Source organism: Elephas maximus, chromosome 10 (assembly GCF_024166365.1).
Source record: "Elephas maximus indicus isolate mEleMax1 chromosome 10, mEleMax1 primary haplotype, whole genome shotgun sequence".
In the NCBI taxonomy this organism is placed as follows: Eukaryota; Metazoa; Chordata; class Mammalia; order Proboscidea; family Elephantidae; genus Elephas; species Elephas maximus.
In genome coordinates, this window is record NC_064828.1 from 6,409,817 (window position 1) to 6,432,541 (window position 22,725).

The following is a 22,725-nucleotide window of genomic DNA, read 5'->3' on the forward strand; positions in this document are numbered from 1 at the left end:
GTCTTCAAATTTCTAGTAATTTAAAAAAGAAATCGTTTCCAGTCAATTAGGAAGGGTTCTAATAGCCTGATGGGGAATAAGGGTATGAAAGTCAACTGCGTGTTTTTCCTCAGTCATTAACACAATGTGTTTCACACAGCAGGTGTACAGTTGATATTTGTTTGGATGAATCAAGAAATACAATTAGTAGATGAGTTACATGTTTGGCTATTCAATGTTGCATGGATTAATTTTATTTTGTAGGAAAGGCTATGAAGCCAGTAAAGGAAAACTAAGTGAGGGCTGGAGTTTCTAGCAGGTCCTGGAGCAAAAGAGATTGGGTAAGGAGTGCGTGGTGGCCTCTTCTGCTCTTCTGGCAAGCCGCGTCAACACAGAGGGCTACAGCCCGGCAAGAGGAAAAGGAGCGGCTAACAGCAGTGAAGGTTTGTCTTGCACTGAACGGAGCTTCTGCATCCGTGTTCTCTATGAACCACACAATCACCCTGTTAAGGGCTTACTAAAATTCCCCGTTAGAGCAGGGAAAGTTGATTAAAAAGTAAATGACAGGCCCCAAACTGCCCAGCTATTTTGCTGGGGCTCAAATCCGTGAACTCGTAGCTCAGGCCCTTTCTGTAGCACACTTAATCTTCCTAGTGCCACTACTTTGGTTTGAAACTAAGAAAGTTGTAGTTTTGAGTAGACCAAGGCAGCGGGAGACAGTTAAGGGACTAAAGGCAGGTGCAAGCCATACTTTAAACATCACTTTTCAGCGGGAGAACACCACAGGATGATCACCGTCATCACTAACGTCAGTCCTCTGTGGGACATCTAATGCTATATATAGTTTTTTTTAATTATAAGAAGTAAATCTGGCTTATTGTGGAAGTAGGAAGTGGGGAAAAACAAAAGAAAAAAACAGACAAATCACTGGAAATAACAAATAGTAACAGTTTGGTATATGGTATTTCTAATCATATGTTTAAAAACTAAACTGGGATTATACAGAGCACGTTCATTTGGAGTGCCTTTTTGTCATTGTGCACACTTTCTAGTTCCTGAAGTGTGAGCAGTGATTGCTCTTACCTGAGTGTGAGGTAGAAGAAATCATTTTAAGTGTATTAATTCTTCATAGGTTTATGTATTGACAGTCCTTTTGATGTTAAGTAATAGGAACTGACTATGCCTAGCTTAAGCAAAAAGGGGAATTTATGGAAAGGATATTGAGGTACTTCATGGAAGCTGAAGAGGTATGAAGAGTCAAACCAACAGGACAGGAGTCAGCCACTCCTGAGGCCGCAGCAGCAGGAGCGCAGGGACACTTCCTCTCTGCTGTCGTGAACGTGTCAGTACTGAGGCTCCCCCAGCTCGGCTTTGTCAGTTCCAAACACCAAATGTCCAGGGAGGATTGTGATTGGGGCCTACCCCTGGACCAGCCGTCTTTGGCCAGGACAGAGCAGCATTGTGGCAATGTGTTAGTTGCCATGTGAATCACACATTGTAAGGAAAGGGGGTAGGAGAAAAAGGAGAAGGGAGAGGAGGAGGAGGAAGAGGAAGAGGAGAAAGAGGTTTGTAAAATGGAGGTAGTAGATGTAATAAAAAATAGATTTCTACTACAAAAGGAAAAGAAGACGTTAGATCAAATTTCTTTTGACTTTTTTTTTTAAAGTAAGATTGAGACTATTTCCAAAATGCTTCACTAAAACCTAAGATTTCCAAAATTATTAAGCAAATGTCTTGTTATTATAGCTAGTGTATTAATAATTAATACCCTAATTAATAATTCAGTAGCACTGTTTTTTATGTGGTGGTTGAACATTTCAAGAGATTTTGGGACTCCATGTGTGTCGTTGTTAGGTACCGCGAGTCATTTCCAACTCGTAGCGGTCCTGTGTACAAGAAATCCTGCGCCATCCTCACAACAGTTCCTATGTTTGAGCCCACTGTTGCAGCCACTGTATCAATCCATCTCATAGAGGGCCTTCCTCTTTTTCACTGACCCTCTACTTTACCAAGCATGATGTCATTGTCCAGGGGACTGGTCCTTCCTAATAACATGTCCCAAGTACGTGAGATGAAACATTCTTGGCTGTATTTCTTCCAAGACATATTTGTTCATTCTTCCATATTTTTCGCCAACACCATAATTTAAAGGCAGCAATTCTTCTTTGGCCTTCTTTATTCATTGTCCAGCTTTCCATTTCATATGAGGCGATTGAAAATAACATGGCCAGGTACACCTTAGCCCTCAAGGTGACATCTCTGTTTTTGAACATTTTAAAGAGATCTTTTGCAGCAGATTTGTCCAATGCAATACATTGTTTGATTTGACTGCTGTTTGCATGGGTGATGGTTGTGGATCCAAGTAAAATGAAACCCTTGATAACTTCGATCTTTCCTCTGTTTATCATGATGTTGCTTATTGGTCCACTTATGAGGATTTTTGTTTTCTTTATGTTGAGGTGTAATCCATACTGAAGGCTGTGGTCTTTGATCTTCATCAGTAAGTGTTTCAAGTCCTTTTCACTTTCAACAAGTAAGGTTGTGCCATTTGCATAACGCAGGTTGTTAATGAGTCTTCCTACAATCCTGATGGCACTTTCTTCTTAATGTAGTCCAGCTTATCTGATTATTTGCTCACATACAGATTGAATAAGTATGGTGAAAGGATGCAACCCTGACACACACCTTTCCTGATTTTAAACCACTCAGTATCCCCTTGTTCTGTCCAAACAACTGCCTCTTGATCTATGTACAGGTTCCTCATGAGCACAATTAAGTGTTCTGGAATTCCCATTCTTCACAATGTTATCTATAATCTGTTGTGATCCACACAGTTGAATGCCTTTGCACAGCCAATAAAACACAGGTAAACATCCTTCTGATATTCTCTGCTTTGAGCCAGGATCCATCTGACATCAGCAATGATACCCATGGTTCCATGTTCTCCTCTGAATCTGATTTGAATTTCTGGCAGTTCCCTGTCGATGTACTACTGTAACTATTTTTGAATTATCTTCAGCGTGATTTTACTTGAGTGTGTTATTAAGGATATTGTTTAATATTTTCTGCATCCAGTTGGATCACCTTTTTTTGGAATAGGCACAAATACGGATCTCCTCCAGTCACTTGACCAGGTAGCTGTTTTCCAAATTTCTTGGTGTAAATGAACGTTGCATCTGTTTGTTGAAACATCTCAATTGGTATTCTGTCAATTCCTGGAGCATTGTTTTTCACCAGTCAGTGCCTTCAGTGCAGCTCGGACTTCTTCCTTCAGTGCCATTGGTTCTTTGATCATATTCTAACTTCCTGAAATGGTTGAATGCTGACCAGTTCTTTTTGGTAGAGTGACTCTGTGTATTCCTTCCATCTTTTTTTGAGGCTTCCTGTGTCATTCAGTTTTTTGCCCATAGAATCCTTCAGAATTACAACTTGAGGCTTGAATTTTTTTTTTTCAGTTCTTTCAGCTTGAGAAATGCTGAGTGTTTTGTTCCCTTTTGGGTTTCTAACTCCAGGTCTTGGCACATGTCATTTTAATACTTTGTCTTCTTGAGATGTCCTTTGAAATCTTTTGTCTAGCTCTTTATCGTTTCTTCTTTTGCTTTAGCTGCTCTACGTTCAAGAGCAAGTTTCACAGTCTCTTCCGACATCCTTTTTGGCCTTTTTTTTCTTTTCTGTCTTTTTAATGACCTTTTGTTTTCTTCATGTATAATGTCCTCGATGTCATCCCACAACTTGTCTGGCGTTTGGTCATTAGTATTCAATGCGTCAGATCTATTCTTGAGATGGTGTCATAGATTGAATTGTGTCCCCAAAAAATATGTGTATCAATTTGGCTAGGCCATGATTCCTAGCATTGTGTGGTTGTCCACTATTTTGTCATCTGATATGATTTTCTTATGTGTTGTAAATCCTACCTCTATGATATTAATGAGGTGGGATAGGCAGCAGCTATGTTAATGAGGTAAGAAACAATCTACAAGATTAGATAATGTCTTAAGCCAATCTTTTTTGAGATATAAAAGACAGAAGCAAGCAGAGAGTCATGGGGACCTTAAACCACCAAGAAAGCAGTGCTGGGAGCAGAGCGTGTCCTTTGGACCTGGGATTCCTGCATGGAGAAACTTCTAGTCCAGGGGAAGATTGATGAGAAGGACCTTCCTCCAGAGCTGAGAGAGAGAGAAAGCCTTCCCCTGGAGTGGACGCCCTGAATTCGGACTTGTAGCCTACTAGGCTGTGAGAGAATAAATTTCTCTTTGTTAAAGCCATCCACTTGTGGTATTTCTGTTACAGCAGCACTAGATGACTAAGACAGATGGTCTCTAAATTCAGGGGGTTATACTTAAGGTTGTACTTTGGCTGTCTTTTGAATGACCTCTTGCTTTCTTCAAGTATGATGTCCTTGATGTCATTCCACAACTCATTTGGTCTTCAGTCATTAGTGTTCAATGTATCAAATCTATTCTTGAGTTGGTCTCTAAATTCAGGTGGGATATACTCAAGGTCATACTTGGCTCTTGTGGACTTGTTCTAATTTTCTTTGGTTTCAACTTAAACTTGTATATGAGCAATTGATGGCCTGTTCCACAGTTGGCCCCTGGCCTTTTTTTGACTGATGACATCGAGATTTTCTGTCATCTCTTTCCACAGATGTGGTCAATTTGGATTCCTGTGTATTCCATCCAGCGAAGTCTACATGCATATTTGCCATTTATGTTGTTGAAAAGTATTTGCAATGAAGAAGTTGTTAGTCTTTCACAATTCTATCATGTGATCTCCCGCATTGTTTCTGTCACCAAGGCCATATTTTCCAACTGCTTATCCTCCTTTGTTTCCAACTTTCACATTCTAATCTCCAGTAATTATCAGTGCGTCTTGACTGCACGTTTGATCAGTTTCAGACTGCAGAATTTGGCAAATATCTTCAATTTCCTCATCTTTGGCATTGGTGATTGGTATGTATTTTTGAATTATACCTGTATTAACTGGTCTTCTTTGTAGGTGTATGGATTTTATCCTGTCAGTGACAGTGTTGTGTTTCACAACAGATCTTGAGATGTTCTTTTTGACAATGAATGTGATGTTGTTCCTTTTCAATTGGTCATTCCTGACATAGTAGACTGTATGATTGTTTGATTCCAGATGGCCAATACCAGTGCATTTCAGCTCACTAGTGCCTACGGTATCCATTTTCAAGAGTTCCATTTCATTTTTGACAACTTCCAATTTTCCTTGATTCATACTTTGTACATTCTAATTATTAGTGGATGTTTACCGCCATTTCTTCTCATTTTGAGTCTTGCCACATCAGCAAATGAAGGTCCCGAAAGCTTTACTCCATCTGTGTTGTTAAGGTCAACTGTACTTTGAGGAGACAGCTCTTTCCCCGTTGTATTTTGAGTGCCTTCCAACCTGAGGGGATTATCTTTTGGAACTACATCAGTGTTATGCTGCTATAGCCATAAGGTTTTCACTTGGCAGTTTTTTCAGAAGTAGATTGCTAGGTCCTTCTTCCCAGTCTGTCTTAGTTTCCATGTGTAAGTACTGTATTCATGCCTCTTTAAAGGACTTAGGGCACTGTTTTAGTCTTCTAGATATTTATAGAAATTAAAAAAAAAAAATTTTTTTTTTTTTTTAATTTATAAAATGGGCGTATTTTTCTCTCCATGACAAACTGTTTACAGTACCTGTATTTTATTTGCTGAAGAGTCTTTGGACAGGAATGAAACTCCCAGTTATAGCATCTTTTCCATGGAAAATATGACCCACTTTACAAAGTGGTTTCTAAAAATATGTTGTAGCTAAAAGCAGAGCCTGCTAATTTATCCATGTGAATCTATAGAAATTCACAGATGTGCAAATATTATTACATACACACATACACACCCTTAAACAGGTGACACACACATTCACTGACTTAAGTGAGAATAATTAAATATCTGTCCATGTTTAAATGTGGATGGTGGGGTATAGCCTCAAGTGTTTGCAAGAAAAAAAAGTTAATTCAGAGCTTAAAAAGCTCTGTGCATCTGGGGGAGACTCCAGTATTTTTAGCTGTGACTGCTGAATGAAGTAGCTTTCTCCAGTGAGTACTGCCAGGCCTTCCTTACCATGCAGAGCCAAATGAGAATGCATTTTAGTACCTCCTTTCTGTAGCACCTATTTGGTTTCCTTTAGAAGTCAGTACTGAGCATTTATGGTGCCCCAAGCATTCTCAATTAGACTCTGCAAATGTTCTCCAGGAGCAAGACACTGGATTTGTCATTTTGATTTTAAGAATCACCGTGGCCAGCTTCTAGTCTGAATCATTTGACAAAGCAAGTAGAATGGGCCTTTTGAACCGTTGTTCCTGGAAGCACCAGTGCTGTAGTTGCAGGGGGGCTTCCTGAGAAAGTTCAGAGTGTGTCTGGCCTGGAAGTTATGGGCCTCCCTAAGGTCTTATTCCAAAGGGCACCATCATTCTCTACCTTTGGCCTTTGAGGTTCCCCTGGAAGCCTAGTCCATGGGCCTGGCAGGTTTCAGAGCCCCAGTGCCTGGGACATAGTTGGATCACTAGATAGTTATTAATTGAGAGGTTTCAAGGTTTCTTAGGCCTAGACCACTGTCATGGATTGAATTATGTCTCCCCAAAAATGTGTGTATCAATTTGGCTGGGCCATGATTCCGATATTGTGGGATTTTCCTATATGTTGTAAATCCTGCCTCTATGATGTTAATGAGGGAGGATGGGTGGCAGTTGTGTTAGAGAGGCAGGACTCAATCTACAAGATTGGATTGTGTCTTGAAGCAATCTCTTGAGCTATAAAAGGAAGAAGTGAGCAGAGACAAAGGGGAACCTCATACCACCAAGAAAGCAGTGCAGGGAGCAGAGCGCATCCTTTGGACCTGAGGTTCCTGCGCTGGGATGCTCCCAGACCAAGGGAAGATGGACGACAAAGACCTTCCTCCAGAGCTGACCAAGAGAGAAAGCCTACCCCTGGAGCTGATGCCCTGAATTTGGACTTGTAGCCTACTAGACTGTGAGAAAATAAATTTCTCTTTGTTAAAGCCATCCACTTGTGGTATTTCTATTACAGCAGCAATAGATGACTAAGACAACCACAGATCTTGAGATGATGCTGGAGGTCTTGAAGGTTCCACGGGCACTGCTGATATCCAGAGACAAGTAGACAAGACCTAGAGAATTCACAAACAAGACACCTGGCATCCTGATCTAGACCAAATTCCAGAATGAGTAGCTTTTAGACAATTACGGTCAGGTCCCTGGATCTTTGGCAGAGTGTCTGGCTTGTGGGGGCCATCCACATACCTTGTTGAACAGAGAATGACAAGAAATTAGCTGAAGAGACTCAGTTTGGTTCAGAGAGTCTTTGGCTCCAAGGCATCAATTCACATAAGAGCACGATTTCTCAGCCCACGTGCAACTGGCTGAACTTCAACCTCTCACTAGTTGGGAGAAATCAAACGTGATTTCCAACTATTAGCAGGCAGTCTACAGAGCAGTTTACTATTACTAATGAGTGGCTACTATCATCAACATTGTCATCATCACAAAAGTTAACATTTATGAAATCGATATTATTAATCCCATTTTACCCATGAGAAAACTGCAACTTAGAGAAATTAAAGAATTCACCAAGATCACCTGACAAGTTGGTAAGTGGTGGACGCAGAAGCCAGGTCTGCCTGAGTCTTCAGCATTATGCCTCAATCAAGTGTTCCTAGTGAGAAAGTTTTAAGGAACCAATTTTAGGAAAATGTTGAAAGCCAGAAATAACAGCATAAGAAAGTACTCACTCTTCAGGTTGGAAATTGGCCAGGGTTCAGGATGCCAAATTTCTCATTCGTAGGTTCTGTCTGGAAGGCACTTGTTAAAGACGGTCATGAATCTGCAAAGTCAGGATACTTTTCTGATCTTGACTAAGGGGAAAAAAAAGGACCGCATGAGGCAGTCGTTCTCAAACTTATCAAACAAGAGAATCATCTGGAGGATTTATTAAAATATTGAATTTTAGGCCCTGCTCCTTGAGTTTTTAATTCAGGCATTGCATCTCCAACAAGTTCCGAGGTGCTGCTGGTCCAGGTACCAGACTTTGAGAACTACAGGTATAAGGGAAGCCTATCCAATGATTTCAAAACAAAGCTCCCCAGTTGGACCATGGATCATATCCTTAGTTTTGAACAGATGGTTCCCCAGAAAATCCCAAAAAGCATCTGGGGGATTCCCGCCCTCCCGCCTGCCCTCCCGCCTGCCCTCCCGCCTGCCCTCCCGCCTGCCCTCCCGCCTGCCCTCCCGCCTGCCCTCCCGCCTGCCCTCCCGCCTGCCCTCCCGCCTGCCCTCCCGCCTGCCCTCCCGCCTGCCCTCCCGCCTGCCCTCCCGCCTGCCCTCCCGCCTGCCCTCCCGCCTGCCCTCCCGCCTGCCCTCCCGCCTGCCCTCCTTAAAAAGGGGGAAAACCTAGGGGATACTACAGCAGCAAATTTTAATTCTGCTAAGTCCTAAATAGTAGAAAAATTAATGATGTAGTTTCCTTTGGCAACAGTGAGTTAGACAGGAGGCACCCAAAATTCATTAAATACTAACCTCAGCTTGAGAGAGTCCTTTCTTTGATAAAAAGAGATCTCTGGGGCCAAAGGAGATGCAGGCCGATTGGTGCATTGCTCCACCTGTGGGACCGACTTGTTGTGTTTCCTGTTGGTGTTCTGCTTCGGAGAGCAGAGAAGCATCTGACCTCTTTGATTAAACGTGACTGAGGCGTAGCTCCCGAGAGCTGCACTTACTCTAGAAAAAATGTGTATCTTCGCGTATATTTGAACAATTAGAAGGTGGGCCCTTTTAATGCAGAGTATCCAAACTACTTAGGATCAATTTCTTGAAAATGATTGTTTTCACCGGCACGGATTCTTAAAAATGGAAGACATAACGTAGTTACACGTGTATGTACGTATGAGGTGGCATTGCTCTGGCAGGTTTTAGGCTGGATCTGGAGACAGACGCTGAGATGGGGAGTTTAGTGTGGGTTTATTGGGAATGCTCCGGAGATCCGTACTGAGGGAAGCAGGGCTGGGCAGATGGAGAGGGTGAAGGGGTATGCAGGCTCAGCAAAGGCCTCGGCACATCCACACGCGGTTCTGGAGCTGGATGACCCTTCAGAGTCCTCCTGATTGAGGCAAGGGGGAGAGGCCTTTAAATCCCATAGGGACCAGTCATTGGATGCCTGGTGCCCCTGGGGAGGGGCATATCTCCTGAACGGCCTTCAGGGGAGGATGATTTCTGAGGAAAGAACTCAGCTGTGAACCCTTAGCAGTCATCGCTCCCAGCAGCTGCGGGGAGGAGTGCCTTGGTTCTGAAGGGGTACAAGGTCATACTTTATTTCAGTGCCATAGGGATGCCTAAACATTTGCTTGTTGAATACATAGCATGCCCAAGGTAGCCTGCTAGGTGCCATGGGTATCAAAAGAAGATCATACATGCGTTCTGCCCTCACAGAAACTTGTACTATTCATTGCTGTTTACACAAAGACACAATTTGACACAACATACTATCTGTAGCAGCCCAGTTTTAACCCACAGAATACTCAGCTGGGTATTAGGCATTGACAGAGAAGGTGAGACCTGGCTCTTAAAGTAGACTACTGTAATAAGGATGTGGCAGTGATAAAAGCCAGCATTTACTGAGACACTGCTCAAGGCACTGTTACCATTCCCACTTTATGTTGTTAAGGAACTGAGGCGTAGAGAGCTTTATAAGCCGGCACACCGTCACACAGCTGGTAAAAGGCAGAGCTAGGTTGTGAATTCTGGCTCTCTGATTGCAGAGCCTACTTAACCAGACTGTTCATTCCCTGTTGTCATGGCGACAGCAGTGCTAGATTCATTAAAGCCTGGGTTTCAAACTGGTTTGTTCCTGTTCGAACCCCTGTGGAAACTCGGCATTTCTAACAAGTTCCCTGCATTTCCACCCCGGATATACTGAATCAGAACATACATTTTAACAAGATTCCCAGGTGATTTTTATCTATAACTTCCTGGGAACTTGTTAGAGATGCAAATTCCCAGCAGTGGTTCAAACCAGAACTAACTGGTTGGAAGCCATGATTAAAGCTGTCAACTTTTTCTCTTTTGAGATTTACTATAATTTTGTACTTTTCTCCCTGTGCAATCAAAAAATAGTGTGTGTATTTCTGTATTCCCAAAAGCACTGTGCATTGTGTCATGTGCATAGTGTCACGTAATGAAGGTGGTCGTTATCGTCAGCTGCAGTGTTGGCCTAGACTCATGGCAAATCCATACACAACGAATGAAACACTGCTGCCTAGTCCTGCACCATCTCCTTGATTAGATGGAGGTTGAACCATTGCGAGCCATTGAATTTTCATTGGCTGATTTGTGGAAGTAGGTTGCTAGGCCTTTCTTCCTGTCTGTCTAGTCTGGAGTGTCTGCTGAAACCTGTTCAGCATCATAGCAGCGCGTAAGTCTACACTGACAGACCTGTGAGATGCACTGGCTGGGAATCAAACCCGGGTCTCCTGCATGGGAGGCAAGAATTCTACCACTAAACCTCAATGACCTCCTCATGAAGATTCCAAAAAAACCAGACCCAGTGCCGTTGAGTCAATTCTGACTCACAGCAACCCTATAGGACAGGGTAGAGCTGCCCCATAGAGTTTCCAAGGAGTGCCTGGTGGATTCGAACTGCTGACCCTTTGGTTAGCAGCTGTAGCACTTAACCACTACGCCACCAGGGTTTCCTAATGAAGATTAGTTGACATTAAAACAACAACAAAACAGAATTTCATTTCCCCGCTCTCTCCCTCACTGAGCCTGGTAGAAGGGACAGTGGTTTGTATAAGGAGTTCTGTAATTCTTATATTTAAATTTCAATATACGCATTTTTTAATAGACTCATCTGTTGTAAAACCCAATCAAGAAACTGAACAAGACCAAGTCCAAAATACGTATATATAATACTCGTCTGTAAAGATTAGGGATTGTATTCTAATAGGTTTTGTACCATGCTGACCAAAGCCTTTTTTTACATTCATTTCTGGTTTGCTCTTGAGCAAACTCAGCAAACCATGGCCTGCAGACCAAATCCAGGCTGTTGCTTCATTTTGTATGGCCTGTGATCTGAGAATGGTTTTGACATTTTTAAGTGGTTGGAAAAAAATCCTAAAGAATATTTCATGACATGTGAAAATTATGTAAAATTCAAGTTTCAGTGTCTATAAGTAAAGTGTTGTTGGAACGTAACGTTCACGTATTTACATATTGTCTATGGCTACTTTTCAAGCTACATCGGAGTTGACTAGTTGTGACAGAGACCCTGTGGCCCACAAAGCTGCAAATATTTACCATCTGGCGCTTTACGAAAACGTTTGCTGACGCCTGCTGTAGTGATTCTGAAGCTTAGCTGCGTTGGAATCACTTGGCGGAACTTTTAAAACCCCCAATCCACAGGCCCCACCTTGCACCAATTAAATCGGAATCTTTGGAGATGAGACCCAGTCTTGAGTATCTGTTAAAGTTCCCCAGTGATTCCCCAATGTGCAGCCAAAGCTGAGAACTACTGCCCAGAGCCCAAACGCACTTCACAGAGCAGATGGACCTGTCTGTATCCAGGCTGCCAGGTGGAAGAGAGGATACATGTCACTCAGACCACTTGTGTGCAAGGACGATGTGAACAGAGGTGTTCAGGACCTCCAGATACCCTGGAAAAAGCCCTCCTCCACAAGAAAGCAGGGATGAAGGGCACAAAGAGGAGAGGAGGGGATTGCACCAAATATCTATTCCAGCATATACCCACAAACCCACTGCCATCGAGTCGATTCTGACTCTTAGCGATCCTATAGGACACAGTACGACTGCCCATAGAGATTCCAAGGAGTGTCTGGTGGATTTGAACTGCCGACCTTTTGCTTAGCAGCCGTAGCTCTTAACCACTACGCCACTAGGGTTTCCAGGGTTTCCATTCCAGCATATAAAGAAAAAAAATTAGCATGACTAAATTGAAAATACATTTTGTCCAAAATGAAACATCATCAAATATACAGGCAGTGTGTCCTTCCTACACTAGCCATTAGGAAGGTGGCCGAATTCCTTAGCATCCACTAAAAACAACCGTCATCTAGTTGAAGTTACAGAGAACAGAGCCAGATGCCTGTGCAGTGAGTCAAAGTAGGAGTTTTAATAACAGCTGTGGTCCATGAACTGATCGGCTTCTCAGTCACCTGAGAGGCTTGTTCAGCTGCAGATGCTGGGGCCCCATTCCAGGCCTAGGTTGAGAATTTGAAACTTTAAATTTGGATCACACCTTCATTAATGGTTAAGTCAGTGCACTTTTGGCAGGTGTGCAGACACAGCTGTTCTACCGATACTCTGCGTGGTCGACTCAGCCAGCTGGGCCGTGTAGTGATTCTCTCCAGAAATACACGCGTGAAAAAGAAGATGGGTTTCCCAAATAAATTCCATAATATACCAGTCGCCAATGTATGTGCCAAATGGCCTTTAAAATAACAAAAGACATAAAAAAAAAAAGTGGTGGAAGTCATACACTCATCCTACCAATTGCTGCCTTGGTCAGTATCACAGCCACCTTGATGACAAACTGTTTTGAATACTTTACATAGCGCCACATCTTCCTTCTTTGAAAATAGGCCTGAGTTTTGGAAGTAGAGCAACATCATTCCGAGCAAAATTCAGGGAATAAATTGTGTGATTAAGTGGGATCTGTTTTCATTTTTAAAATAATGATCTTTGGCTCTCCAGTGACCACACTGTCTAGCATATCACTTCTCTCTTTAACTCCAAGAGTCTCGCCTTCATAATATTTTGAATGTTTTGTCTAAAACAGTTGTTTTAGAAAAGCCCAGATTATCCCAAGGTCAGGACAATAGTAGTTTCATGAGGTAGAGCTTCTTACAAGACATGGAGTCATCAGTCTAGGGTGTAGGCTTTTGCCCTTTGAAGTATGAGATTCTATTACAAGAACTCCTGGCGGGGAGGAGAAAAGCAGCACCCCCTCCTCATTCACTGGGGAAGACATGCAGGGGAGGTGTGATACCCAGGATGGGATGATCTTTCATCTAATTTCAGTGCGATTGATGCACCTACAGTTGTGTCCCGGGCAAACGGCAGAATCACAGAGTGGTCGGAACAACCCATGTCCCAGGGCTGCTGAGCGGATGGGTCAGATTTTAAATGTCGGTAACTTAGGCGCACACAGCAGTGCAATTAGCCAGTAAGGGGGTAAATGCTGTGGGCAGAACTGAGAGGTTTTATTTGACCATCCTGGGACCAAAGTGCCTGTTTCTGAAATGAAAGGACATAATTGATGGGCTAGTCTACCCCACTGGAGTGCATGAGTGCTGTCCCTTGATAAACAGGAGCACAAAGGGAGCTTGAAGCTTTCCGTTTCCAGCGGGTCTGTGGACGCTGACTGCATTCATTGTGCACTTATCACCACAGAGGCAGGCTTACCTTCTAAAGTGGCCTCTCTGAGGGCCTACACAAATTCTTGGATGTCTTTAATTTCACCTAGCTGAACAAAATTGAGCACAGAGATCACTGAGCATTGATGTCCTGGAGGCAGACTCCGAAAAAATGGCGCTGGCTTCCTAGGGCAATTGGAACAACATAATACCACACTGATGTGGAGGCTGAATTACTCACGAGCCTCTCCATTCACCAACATAAAGGCAATTTGAGACATTCGGGTGACAACTCATCCCTCAGACATTGTTAACTGATTTCTTTAAACGTTTGTGCTGGAGATGGAAGGTAAGGGAAAGTCCCTTGGGAAATGCAGGTGGATTTGTTTTGTCTGGGTATTTTTGAGTTGTATTTTGGAAAGGCTTTTGCTGTGGTTAAAATTTATTCTCCGTTCTATTTGCCTGGACAAAACTGAAAGCATCCCTTCAGTGTATGAGTGTGTGTGTGTGTGTGTGTGCACGTGTGTTGGGAAGTGGGGAGAGTTGCCTTTAATGATTTCACTGGGCCATATGCCTGGTTTCATATTACACATTTTCTGGCTTTCCCACTTACTGAAGAACTGCATTTTGACATCTACTAGAAAAGTATCTGTCCCACAGTCTTTCTCCCCAGTTAATGGTCCACTTTTTCTTGAATTGTGATTTTGCCTTCCAGACTTAAAAAAGGCAGAGGAGGGTTAGACAACATTGCTTTCAGAGGAGCTCAACTGTTCAAGGGTTAAAGAGGCAGAAAAATGATAACTTCAGTACTGTAGTGGCCGAGGGCTGATGAAGAAAGGTGGCTTTGTTTAAATGGTGAGCGTGAACTCTGTTAAGACAGACAAAATATCTTTTTTGGTCTTATGGCGTAGGCAGGGTTTTATATGCTTCAAAGCAAATCTTCAACAGCATTCTCATTCTCTTACATCAGCCCACTTCTCCTCTTCCTTCTTGTTTGGCAAAACAATAAACAAAGTGGCCACTGTTGGTGCTGTGGGATGTTTCTCACTCTTTCTTTCTAGCACAGGCTCCCAGGATAGAAATCTTTTCTTTAGCCATTTAAACTCTAAAAATCCTACTCCTCCAAGAGAGGACATTTGCTGAATGTTTGCTAGCTGAGAATGTCTTGTGGCAAGTCAGCTCCAAAAGCACGTGGAGCAGTGCAGCCAGCTGGGCCGCTGGGATGGCGCCTGCTCCCAGGTCCTGTGGGAATCGCCACTCCAGGCTCTCCACTGTTTTGTTTTTCCTCAGCAATTGTAAAGTCAACACTCTAGGCCAGAGGGTGTGGCTGGAACTCCAGAAAAGCACTGCAAGTGCTATTTGTTCTTCAAAATGTTACAGTTAATCTCTTAGTGCTAGTCTGAGGGAAAGAAAAGACCTTTGTGAAGAAAAGTAACATCTCTGTCTGCCCTGGCTGGGATTTCAGGAGATTTGAGAGGTCATTTCAAAGCAGTAGTCTTAACCCAGGTTTTGTGGATTCTCAAGAGGTCACAGGTGATTTTCGGTGTGGGGTAGCATTTGTGGACCCTTTAAAATGATTGGAAAAGTTTGTACATATAGGTCTTTTATGGGAGAAAGCTCACAGTACTCATTAGAGTCTGAAATAAAAAAATCAATAACTGTTTTTTAAAAGCAAGTTCATAAGTATAACTTTCTCCTTTTTTTTTTTTTTCTTTTGAGCTTTAGAAACAAAGATTCTATAGAAGAATCCTGATCAAAAAGAAGAAAATGCAGGACAGAATTACAGTTTGTCGTGGAATCCAGAGTTTCTGGATTTATTGAGGCTGGATGAACCCCTGAAACTATTGCCCTGAGATAATCTTCAAACTTTAAACCAGAAATATCCCCTGAAGTCTTCTTAAAACCAAACAGTAGTTAACTATTAAAGAATGTCTGCCTTGAGCATTGTGCTCTTTTTAAGAACTATTCATACAGCATCAAATTGACAACTGCAACTCAAAAGACTAGCTAGGAAACTTAGAGGACAGTGAGTTTATGTGAATGGGAGAGGAACAGCTCAGAAAAGGAGGGTGAGAATGGCTATACGACTTGAAGAAAGTAATCATTGTCACTGAACTGTACAGGTAGAAATTGTTGAATTTGTGTGTGTTCTGCATACTTTCTCAAAACAACAATAAAATAAAATAAATCACTCCTGGAGATCACCTGTCAGCTGAATGATAGACAGGCCTATAAAATAAACAATAAGTGCTCCTTAGAATAGTCACTGTGAGACCAAAGGGGCAACATGGGCCCAAAAGTAAAGATGAGAAGGCAGGAAGAGGCAGGAAAACATGTGGAAATGAGGAGCTCAGTGTGGTAGTGGGGAGAGGGCTGTCACGTTGCGGTACCGCAGTGTATGTCACAAAACAATTTGTGTGTAAATTGTTGTATGGGAAACTAATTTGCTCTGTAAACCTTCACCGACAGCACAATAAAAAAAAAAAAAAAAAAAAGAGATTTTAGAATCTGTGGTGCCTCGGGTGCCTGGACTGATAGTAAAGCTCTGCGTGATCATCTGAGCACACATACATGCGTGTCCATGCAAGAGCACTGTCCTGGCTCTGGGCACTCATGAAGTAGGTATCAGCCAAAACGTAGAAAGCCAAGGGCTGGGAAAGGGCTGGCGACAGCCGCATTAGCGTTTTCCAGAACTGACCCCTACCACTTTGCCCCGTTCCTTTGGCAGTTTATTCCATCCACGTTTGCATAAGAATTTTTGACTCTAAAATAAATGTTTCTTTCATGTACATACACAATGCTATTTTGATACAAGTCCTTCCGCTTATCAAAAACTCTGACAAATTTTATGACATTTGTTGTCTTTTACTAAGTTACTCTTGAGTGGGATTGTATTAATACTAATCAAGGCCCCCAACTATGGACACACATGCCTGAAGCTCGATTTTTTCCATCTTTCTCAACCCTAGGTTTTGTATTTGCTTTAGTTGCTAATCTAGTGAGATCGACGTATCTTGTAGGTGTTTTAATTTTCAATTTAAAAATTATCATTAATGTGAACATTTCCTTATTTTCTAAAACTGAACTATTTCCATCTTTTGTATGAATTATCTAATCTAGGGGATGGCAAACTGAAGCCCATAGGCCAAATTGGGCCAGGTGTCTATTTTTGTAAGTAAAGTTTTATTGGAACAAAGTAACTCCCGTTTGTTTATATATCGTCTGTGGTTGATTTCCTTCTACAATAGCAGAGTTGATGTAGTCGTGATAGCAAAGCCTAAAATATTTACTCTCTGACCCTTTACAGAAAGGGTTTTCAGCTCTGGTCCCATCTGTTAGTTCTCATTCCCTTTTTATTCTACCACATTGTATGCCTCAGCAATATCAAAGTATTTGTAGCTCCTCTCGTATCATGATAGGGTATGTTTGCCGTCTTCACTCATGCTCTTCCCTCTGTCTAGAGCTTCCAGTCCTCGCTCTGCCAGGAAGGTCCATCCTTTCAAACACTTTCTGAAAGGCGCTCCTGCTATAAAGCATCCCATCAATTCAAATTCACTGCTTTGTTCTTGTTCAATGACATGGACAGTGAGTGTGAGAATCAAGAAAATAATGCCTGGGAAAGCGCTTCGTGAAACTACAGGGTGTGTGTAAAGTAACGGCCGCCAATAATAGTGACAGCAGTTACTACTGTCACTGTAACACTCGGCTTCATCAGTGGCCACCTTTGTTTCTACTTTTATTTCAGACTATTTACAGGGAACTTTTTAGAGCAAAGTGCCCCAGCTGCTTCTCACAGAATAAAGTATCTGCCCTTTCTTATTACGCCTCTTTATTGCATGCAGATGATATAATGGGATGCCTGGACTCATTATTTTGGCAGTCCCAGAGGCCAGATTGGGTCAATTATATGAGTTTCATCTATTACTGAATAATCATTAAGACGACTCAAAACATCAATCAGCCAAACAAACCAAGGAGCCCAACCTCCTATGTTATCCTTCTCTTTGACTCCAGAGAAGCAAAGGTTGAAATTCTAGAGAAAATATAAAATCCTAAGAAAATATTCTAAGCCAAAGAGCCATTCTATTCTTCAACTACAGACAGTTGTGCAAAAATGAGATAAGATAGTACTGTGAAAAAGAGTTTCATTTATCCAGGAAAAAAGAAAAAAAAAGTTCTGAACCGAAACATACAGTGTGAGTCCAAACTGATGCCTAGACTCTAAGGACTTTCCTATCTATACAAAGTGTCTGTTAGAAGAAATGGCACTCCAGTATATCTTAGCTGGAGATTTTTTTTTTTTTCTTTCAGATCTGCATTCCTTTTCTGACCACTCCCCCACCTTTGGGGGCCAAAAACATCTCACAGAAAATATTTTCATGATATATAAAAACCAAGCCTGCTGCCATTCAGTCGATTCCAATTAATGGCGACCCGATGTAAGATATATAAAAACTGCAAGACAATGTTGTGTGTGCATTAATGCTGTTTGGTAATTTAAACTGTGATCTCAGGGAGACCTGGGAAAGAGCTCAGAGATTCCCTTTGCCTTGTGAAAAGTTTAATATGTGTGTTGAAAGCCACAAGGCTAAGGTTCGGATTACGCAGGCTGAAAGCTTGGGAGGTTGTGAATGCTCAGGGTACCAGAGACGAAAGCACTTAGTTATAACTGCATTTCTGGAGACAGGGCGCCAGTACATTCAAGACTTAAATTAAGGAGCAGCTGCCTTTCTCTCAGGAAGTGCAATATATAGTAAGGGCAGAAAAATAAGCAAAGGAGGAAATTTGGTATTGATTTCCTTTCCTTCTGTGGATTACTTGAAAGCTCAATGGCTTGTAGCGAGTAGCACCTTAGTCAGTAAAGCTCCACTTGCGGCCACCTTGAAGCTGAATTGTCTCCCTGTCCTTGTAAGCATCCTCTAGGGTCGGGTCCAATGTATTTGTCTTTGGTGCTGAGATACTATGAAGCTTTTTATTCATGATACCACAGAGAGGATTTTGCTAAAGGTAAAACCGAAATATTTCCAGATAATAAAGGTTAATTCCCCCTTTTTGGTTAATAAAGAGTAACACAAAATAAAAATCCAAACCTGAAAGTCCAAGGAATAAAAGAGATGAATAGAGTGGTAACACTCCTATTGTAAAGCAATTTTTCAGTATTGGGATGTAGCTGGGTTTTCCTGGGTTTGAACTATGGCAGAATTAAGTAGTGTTTTCTCCTTGAGGGGTCATCTGTCTCAGACTCAACATTACATATGCGCACATTTGGTTATAATACTTTCTAACATTTATTGAACATTTACTGTGTGCTTTTTAGGTAGTATGCTAAGCCTTCCTATGCTTTCTGTTCCGTAGGGAAGCAATAAGTCGCCTGTGTGAAGCTGTCCCCGGAGCAAATGGAGCCATTAGAAAGCGAAAGGTGAATATATTTTCTTGTTTTATGCTTCCTTCACTGTGGAAAAGATAATACGAAAATAGTTGTTCATTCATTCCAGCATATGAGCCAAGGTCCAGGCTGGCTTTATTCGGTAGCAGGCTATCCGAGCTGCACTCAGAGTGGCTTCTGTCCCTCAGGTTTCTCCAACTTGCCTGACACTGCCTGAGATGGTGACGTCTAGAGTGACAGAGTGGCTTCCAGTTCGAAAACCTGGGTCCCAGGCGTGGGCCTTTACATACCTTTGAGCAGGTTTTTTCCTTTCTTGAGGACTGTTTTGTTCCTGAGAAGTTAGGGAGCTAAACCAGATGATCAGCTTGGTCCCTTCTAATTTCCATAGTTTCTAAAGTATATATTCTGCATTCAGATAGAAGCATTGGTGAGGGTAGATGGGAGGTAATAACGGGTGAATAGAAGAGCTTGCCACATGGAAGGAAAGTACAAGTTTTGGTGTTAAATAGACTTGGATTTAAATCCTGCCTCTGGCATTTACTGTGATCTTGGGCAAGCCACTAAACCTCTTGTATCCTTAGTTTCCTAATCTGTAAAATGGGAGAAAGTAGAACTTACTTTATAGAGTGTGGAAGAATTAAATGAAACAGTGTCCACACAACTCCTAACACAGTGCCTGGCATATATGAGGCTTTCAACAATAGTGGGAGCTACTGTTATGTTACGGTCTAGTCAACCCTCTCCTTTCCCAGCTACCAAACTGAGACTCAGAGGAAAAATGGCATCCGCCTTGAGTCACTAAGCTTATTAAGGTCAGAGCCAACTCTGGAAGCCAGGCCTGCAGAGTTCCAGCTTAGTGCTCTGTCTCTACACTGCCAGGCCTCATTTTTGTTGTCGTTCTTCATCATTTTTCATAGGGTTGACCCCAGTGTCACGCAGAGCTCAGATAAGCCACATCTCTGACAAATGACCCTTGAAGCCTATTAAGAACTCCCTGTTACAGGTAGCCGCATTTAGGATGTCTATGACAAAACCACACTTACCACCATCGTGTTTTGGATTTTTTTTTTGTTTATTTTTTCTACATCTTATTGTTAGTAATATGTACTATATACACTGTTGCATCACATACTTTACTGATGTTAGCTCAGACTACTCAGCAGAAACCATGCAGACAAGAAGGCAATGGGATGACTTATAAAAACCATTGAAGGAAAAAAATTGCCACCCAAGAATTCTATATCCAAGAAAACTGTCTCTCAAACATGAACGGAAAATTAGGACATTTCCAGATAAACAGATGTTTAGGGAATTTGTAAAAACCAACCCAAAACTACAAGAAATACTAAGGGAAGTTCTGGTTAGAAAATCAATAATATCGGATATCAACGCAAGACTAGAACACAGGACAGAGCAACCATATGTCAACCCAGGAAGGGAAATCACAGAAATAAATCAAGATAAAAAAACACTCAAAACAGGGAAACAGTGATGTCATTATATAAAAAAAGACAACATTAAAACAATAAAGAGGGACTAAGAAATGTAGTCATAGATCTTTCATATGGAGAGGAAGACAAGGTGATATAAGGAAATAAAAGTTAGGTTTAAACATAGAAAAATAGGCATAAATATTAAGGTAACCCCAAAGAACACTAACAATCCTATTCATCAAAAATAAAATGCAAGAAAAAAATAGAGACTCAGCAGAAACAAAATCAACAACAATGAATAAGAGGAAAAGACAATATATAAACTACTCAGCACAAAAAATTAAGTGGGAAGAAGAAACTGTCAACAACACACAAAAAAAGACATCAAAATGACAGCACTGAACTCATACCTATCCATAATTACGCTGAATGTAAATGGACTAAAAGCACCAATAAAGAGACAGAGAGTAGCAGAATGGATAAAAAAACACAATCCATCTATGTGCTGCCTACAAGAGACACACCTTAGACTTAGAGACACAAAGAAACTAAAACTCAAAGGATTGAAAAGAATATATCAAGCAAAAAACAATCAAGCAGGAGTGGTGATATTAATTCCTGACAAAATAGACTTTAAGTTAAATCCACCACAAAGGATAAGGAAGGACACTATATAATGATTAAAGGGGCAATATACCAGGAGGATATAACCATATTAAATATTTATGCACTCAATGACAGGGCTTCAGGATATATAAAACAAACTCTAACAGCATTGAAAAGTGAGATAGACAGCTCCACAATTATAGTAGGAGACTTCAAGATACCACTTTCAGTGAAGGACAGAACATCCAGAAGGAAGCTCAGTAAAGACATGGAAGATCTAAATGCCACAATCACCCAACTTGGCCTCATAGACAGATACTGAACATTCTACTCAACAGCAGCCAAGTATACTTTCTTTTCCAACACACATGGAACACTCTAGACTAGACCACATATTAGGTCATAAAGTAAGCCTTAGTAGAATCCAAAACATCGAAATCTTACAAAGCATCTTTTCAGACCATAAGGCCATAAAAGTAGAAATCAATAACAGAAAAACCAGGGAGAAGAAATCAAATACCTGGAAACTGAACAATACCCTGCTCAAAAATGACTGGGTTCTAGAAGACATCAAGGATGGAATAAAGAAATTCATAGAATCCAATGAGCATGAAAACACTTCCTATCAGAACCTTTGGGACACAGCAAAAGCAGTGCTCAGAGGCCAATTTATATGAATAAATGCACACATCCAAAAAGAAGAAAGGGCCAAAATCAAAGAATTACCCCTAAAACTTTGACAAATAGAAAGAGAGCAACAAAAGAAACTCTCAGGCACTAGAAGAGGGCAAATAATAAAAATTAGAGCAGAATTAAATGAAAGAGAGAACAGAAAAACGATTGAAAGAGTTAACAAGGCCAAAAGCTGGTTCTTTGAAAACATTAACAAAATTCATAAACCACTGGCCAAAGTAACAAAAGAAAACAGGAGAGGAAGCAAATAACCTGAATAAGAAATGAGATGGGCAATACTGCAACAGACCCAACTGAAATTAAAAGAACCGTATCAGATTACTATGAAAAATTATACTCTATAACAAATTTGAAAACCTAGAAGAAATGGATGAATTTCTAGAAACACACTACTTACCTAAACTAACGCAAACAGAGGTAGAATAACTAAATAAACCCATAACAAAAGAAGAGATTGGAAGGGTAATTAAAAAACTCCCAACCAAAAAATGCCCTGGCACAGACAGCTTCACTGTAGAGTTCAACCAAGCTTTCAGAGAAGAGTTAACACCACTACTACTAAAGGTATTTCAGAGAATAGAAAAGGATGGAATGCTAACAAACTCATTCTATGAAGCCAGCATATCCCTGATACCAAAACCAGGTAAAGATGCCACAGAAAAGAAGAAAATTACAGACCTATATCCTTCGTGAACTTAGATGCAAAAATCGTCAGTAAAATTCTAGCCAATAGAATTCAAAAACATATCAAAAAAGTAATTTACCATGACCAAGTGGGATTCATACCAGGTATATAGGGATGGTTTAACATTAGAAAAACAATTAATGTAATCCATCATATAAATAAAAGACAAGAACCACATGATCTTATCAATTGCTGCAGAAAGGGCGTTTGACAAAGTCCAACGCCCATTCATGATAAAAAGTCTCAGCAAAGTAGGAATAGAAGGAAAATTCCTTAGTGTAATAAAGGGCACTTATACAAAGCCAACAGCCAACAGCTAACATCATCCTAAATGGAGAGAGTCTGAAAGCACTCCCCTTGAGGTTGGGAACCAGAAAAGGATGCCCTTTATCACCACTCTTATTCAGCATTGTGCTAGAGGTCCTAGCCAGAGCAATTAGGCTAGATAAAGAAATAAAGAGCAATCAGATTGGTAAGGAAGAAGTAAAAATATCTCTATTTGCAGATGGCATGATCTT

At 41.3% G+C, this 22,725-nt stretch overlaps 1 protein-coding gene across 2 annotated transcripts in view; it reads left to right on the forward strand.

Annotated features, from left to right (window-relative positions):
• SHC4 (SHC adaptor protein 4) overlaps positions 1-22,725 on the forward strand; it is a 246,409-nt gene that overhangs the window by 58,352 nt on the left and 165,332 nt on the right. For both annotated transcript variants that reach the window (XM_049899614.1, XM_049899615.1), the window contains exon 3: positions 18,760-18,823. In XM_049899614.1, coding sequence (XP_049755571.1) covers positions 18,760-18,823 — 64 coding nt within the window. The remainder of the gene's footprint in view (positions 1-18,759; positions 18,824-22,725) is intronic.